Here is a 5,033-nt window from a genome sequence, read left to right on the forward strand (position 1 = left end):
CTAAATTCAGGATAAGAGCTAGTTAATTATTCCATGGCTTTTGGCTGTACTTCTAAATTCTATCATCGATCGCCAACTAAGTCAAAGAATAATTTTCTTAATTTGATAAACTCTTGCTAGAAATGTCTCTGACTTATAAATGATGATAATGTCATACTCTATTTAAAGGGTTTTTTTTATTCCCTAAATAATTGACAGGTAAGGAATTAGAACTTTATTTCCTTTCCACAGAATACTATGAGCTATCTTATATACCCCTTATTCCTCTCTATTCTTTGCTTGTACCCCTGGCTGGAGTTAGAATGTTTGTATCACAAGTAATTGAAGATTCCTGGGAGCAATGTTTTTTCTATAACAGCTAGGTGGCATAAAATTCCAATCAAAGTTATCAGTTTGAGTCCTGCAGTTGGACATGAAGAATATATGCACAATATCATTCAACAGTCATGGATTACTTGATCATATAGGTGCAACTGGAAACCTTACTGTTTCTTATTGCATAGTTATCTTGCAAAAAGAAAGCAAATAAAGCATTTAAATTAAGCAGATTTGTGTGATTGGAGACTTAGTTTTATGCAATTCATATTATATTTAGTTAGCTAATTAGTACTCCTTTATGTACTCTTACTCATAAGAGTTTCAATCTGCACATTTTACTTGGATGGTTTTTGTGATTGTGTAAGCTCTGCAGTCTGAATAATTTGGCATATCTATCAAAAATCAATGATGCAAACTAATAGGTGAATCAGTAAAGCATAGGTTTAAGAACAGCAAAACCAACTGGGTAATGAATTGATGCTAAGCTAGACAATTAAATTTCTCAGCCTTTCCCTCAGACAATTAAATCAACTTCCAAATACCCATTTGATCAGCTACCATTACTGTGTAGGAAGAAAGCAAAAGAGAATTAGATGCTGCAAAATTGATTACCTTTGTAGTTTATACAATGATTGCGGAAACAAAACAAGATATAATAGCCTATGCATTTCTCCAGTTCCTACAGAAGTGCAGATCACAAGCTGCAGAAATAAAAGTCTAACTGCCCCTTTCTCAATAGAACATAGAATTTACAGAAAGTCACTGCCAGCCTCCATCCCACCAGAGGATTCTGATTGGCAATCCTGTTGCATTGTAAACATAGTTTGAAGTTTCGTCCAAAACCAAAGTGTTTTGCATTTTGATTCTACCTAATCCAAAACTGCCCCTAGAAACTAGCATCCAACAGAAACAACTCTAATAACAAAAATTTTTAAAGTCTAAGCTGTGTTTGACTTGAATGTAACTGGTTTCTAACTCAATATCAAACCTCATTGCTTACATGCCATTAGATTTTGTGTAACGTACAGAAAAATAAGATTAAAAAGACTATTTATCAAACAAAGTACGAGTTTGCTTACATGCCATAATGTTTCGAGCTATGACCGTAATATCTACCAGTGATCCAGTAAATAACATTTTTGCCAAACTCTTGCCTCATTAATTATAGTACATTTGTCCTGCTAACTTATCAATGCTCCTCAAATTATTGGCTGTGGAATTGCTCCAGTAAAAGCGAATTCAGTTCATTTGAATAAGTTGCTAAATTGCTAAAGGTCTGTGGAGGAGGATAAATAGGCGCCCCAGTTGTGTAGACATTTGAGGATTGTTGGATTTGGTGATTCATCATCGCATCAGCATAACTCATAGTTTGACTGTTTTGATTGCTAAATTGAGGCATATTGCTCAGGGAGTACATCCATGATTCGCAATTGAATGATGCTAAGCTGTTTACTGCATTCACGCAAAGCATTTTGTTTTAGAGGTTAGGTTAAAAAAAACATAAATAAGATATTATCAGAGTAATGCATTTTGAAAGAGTATGACATTGGATAGGAAGAACTTGAAGTAAATTTAATAATACAGGAAAAATAAGATGAAGGACAAGAGAACATTCTAAACATTTAGAACTACCTGATAACTGCAGACAAGAAAGGGGTACCTGAACTAGGTGGATTCATTTGCATAATGTGAGGTTCCGGTTTCACACATGAAAATTGATAATTAGCATCAATGGACGATCCATGGGATGTCAATATGCCAATCTGTGATGTAGGAGTGTAGATATCCCCTTCATTGCTAAGATGAGGTAGAGTCGTAGATTTTTTGTCAGATGGTAATATGCCAATCTGTGATGTAGGAGTGTAGATATCTCCTCCATTGCTAAGATGAGGTAGAATCGCAGATTTTTCATCAGATGTTAATATGCCAATCTGTGATGTAGGAGTGTAGATATCTCCTCCATTGCTCATATGAGGTAGAATCGCAGATTTTTCGTCAAATGGTAGTTTAGCAGCGAAAGGGCAATTTAATGTGCGGAGGTTGATTGACTCAAAAAATGGAGAATTGCAACAGAATGGTTTCTGACTCAATGCAAGTAAAGGAGGATTATGTCGCAGAAGCTTTTCATAGTGCTTCTCCAGAACTCCTTTATCAAATTCAAGATAGTGCCTCCTGAAATTGTAGTTATAAGAATTATTAGCAGAACTTAAAGAAGCCCAAGTTTTTCTCATGTTATACAGTTAGATGTATAGGAAAAGACTAGAATTACTAGTCAAGAATTAAGAAGATTCAGAGACAACCCACAACACCAGGTATAGAATTATCTTAAGCTAAAAATCATTGATTTGCTACTACTCCATCTACCTCCATTTAGAAGCAGAGCCATTTGTAAAGTCCTTAATTGTTTCCCAGTAAGTAGGCCTTCTTGGCAGTGGATCAATTTCCTGATAGAACGCTGGTTGTCGTTTTAACTGTTGAATTGAAAGAAGAAGAAAAAGTTGTCATGCTTAACGGCAAGAAAAGGGAAGGATAAATTTTGATAACTTCAAGTAGAAAATTCATCATTTATTGCACTATATATATAGGGAGCAAGGAAAAAAACCTCCACTTCCAAATTGCTGCCTTTCTCATTAAGAAAAACTGCTGAAATCGCCGAAATATCATCCCACAGGAACTGGATCTTTTTCTTCAATCCATCTTGGAGTATCTCCCATAGAAGTTTTTCTTTAGCAATGTAAAATTTAACCACTATATCACCTTGGTTTCTTGAACGCATCTAAGTTATAACCACACAGTCAAGAATCAAAAATTAATGAAGTACATCGGAAAGCCTGCTTTTGTTTCTTGTTTTGTTTTCTTTTGTTTGTTAGAAAAAGGAGCATGCAACTTACCTTCCATGGACCTATCATAATCAATTTTGCAGGAAAATTTACCGCCTTCCTATCATCCTTAGGAACATTTGGTCCTCTGGATTTAGTTGTCTGCCTCGAGTTGCTTGGAATATCCACATTTTCCTGATTGAGAATCTTGTGAACCGAATCCAAGAGGGACGGCGTTTTCATTAATGACAAACCTAGAGGACTAGTTTCCTCTGATATGTCGGTGTTCGACACTTTCTGCACACAAAAAAAAAGTAGACAAACTATATCTAAACATGATCTGAGATATATATGCAACAATACATAAAACTAACAAGTTAGTTAAAGTGCATCCTTTACAAACACAAATTTCTTCAGAATCTAATGTCTCTTATGAACTTCTCTCTCGGTTGATGGGAAAATTTTATTTCAATCTATTCACATGCTAGTATAGCAAGAAAAAACAAATCATGAAGGAAATTTAATTTAAAATTCATTACCTCTTCAATTTGCTTAGCATCCTATCACCTGCTAAGAAAAAAAAAAGACTATGGAGAAAGAAGCAGAAAGGAGGGACTTTGTGAGATTATAGATTCCCACTATTCACAATGTAGATAGCTATTAATTTTAAACACTGGGAGATGCCCTCTTCTCAAGAACTCCCCATCTTATAAAAATCACTCAAAAACCAGTTGAAAAACGAAAAGGGGAGAGACACAATGCATCAAGAGAAGGAACAAAAACCTTTTCAGGGTCTGCATCCTCGCAGTTCTCTTCTTGCATGATGCTAACTTGAGCTGCCTCGCCCCCCTCCGACGAGTTCGGAGTTGCCATCAGCATCTGCATATCAAAAACATCGTCTCCCCACTCTACGATATCACTATCATCATCTCTGAAAAACTCCATCCTTAGACTCTGCAAATGAAAAAAGAAGAAGAAGAGGAAAGAAGCAAGCTTTAGATATCAAAACGGTCTCTTTACTCAAGAAATTTGGGATGGATAGCAGAGAAGAATATACTAACAAGGAGTCGTGAACTGGGAGACAGAAGGATTAGGAGAAGAGGAAGTTGGTTTTGGAGTGGGGGAGTTCGTTATATAAGGATCTTGTAGTAGACCTTTTGCGGAGAAAAGTGTGCCATGTCTGGGTACTTACTAGAACTTGCATGCAACCAGGAGAGAGCGATGGTTCCATACAAACCAATTATTCATTAAAAAAAAAACGATTTTATCTTTTGAATTCGAAATTCAACTCAAAATCCTAACTAAAATAAAATTTATTTACAGTCTTGCAATAAATAAAAATAAATTTGACTACCTCTATTCTACCTAGAGTTTCATCTTAACTCGATTTGTTTTCGTATTTACAAATTGAGCCCCATATTAATCACATATTTGCAAAAGAAAAACTAGCTGACATTTTACTAAACAAATATGTTATATATATAAATATATATATAAGATACATTTAGTATATAAAATTACTGATGATTTAGAAGTTAATTAGCACGATTTGTTTATTATTTTTATTCGCCTAGTAAAGATTACATCTTTTAGTAGTCTATTTTTTTCTCAGAATATTCTTTAATTCTATAAAAAAGTTCAGATTAATCAGGGGTCCTCATATGTGAACGCTTTTATCTCCGTGATTTAAAATAAGAAGTTTGTTTGCATGACGTATTAATAAGGCATGCTTCATGTAGCATAGGATAGTCTTGGGATTATATTTTATATATCAATAATGCAAGAAATTTATAAATAATTTGCTCCTTTTATTCGTTTAAAAAAAGGAAAGAAAAGGTGAATGAGTTGGATAAGGTCTCTTTAACTGACTACTGGTTGAGAGGTAGATTATATTCT

At 34.6% G+C, this 5,033-nt stretch overlaps 1 protein-coding gene across 1 annotated transcript; it reads right to left on the reverse strand.

Annotated features, from left to right (window-relative positions):
• Positions 1-1,269: 1,269 nt before the first annotated feature.
• LOC140776243 (uncharacterized) lies at positions 1,270-4,333 on the reverse strand. Its single transcript, XM_073119879.1, has 7 exons — positions 4,199-4,333; positions 3,921-4,091; positions 3,210-3,434; positions 2,921-3,094; positions 2,683-2,789; positions 1,979-2,490; positions 1,270-1,770 (listed from the first exon to the last, which is right to left on the reverse strand). Exons 2-7 carry the CDS (start codon positions 4,080-4,082, stop codon positions 1,523-1,525), a joined length of 1,428 nt encoding a protein of 475 aa, XP_072975980.1. The 5' UTR covers positions 4,083-4,091; positions 4,199-4,333; the 3' UTR covers positions 1,270-1,522.
• Between the last annotated feature and the right edge of the window lie 700 nt (positions 4,334-5,033).

This window comes from Typha angustifolia, chromosome 14 (assembly GCF_048772165.1).
Source record: "Typha angustifolia cultivar Huaian chromosome 14, ASM4877216v1, whole genome shotgun sequence".
Taxonomy (NCBI): Eukaryota; Viridiplantae; Streptophyta; class Magnoliopsida; order Poales; family Typhaceae; genus Typha; species Typha angustifolia.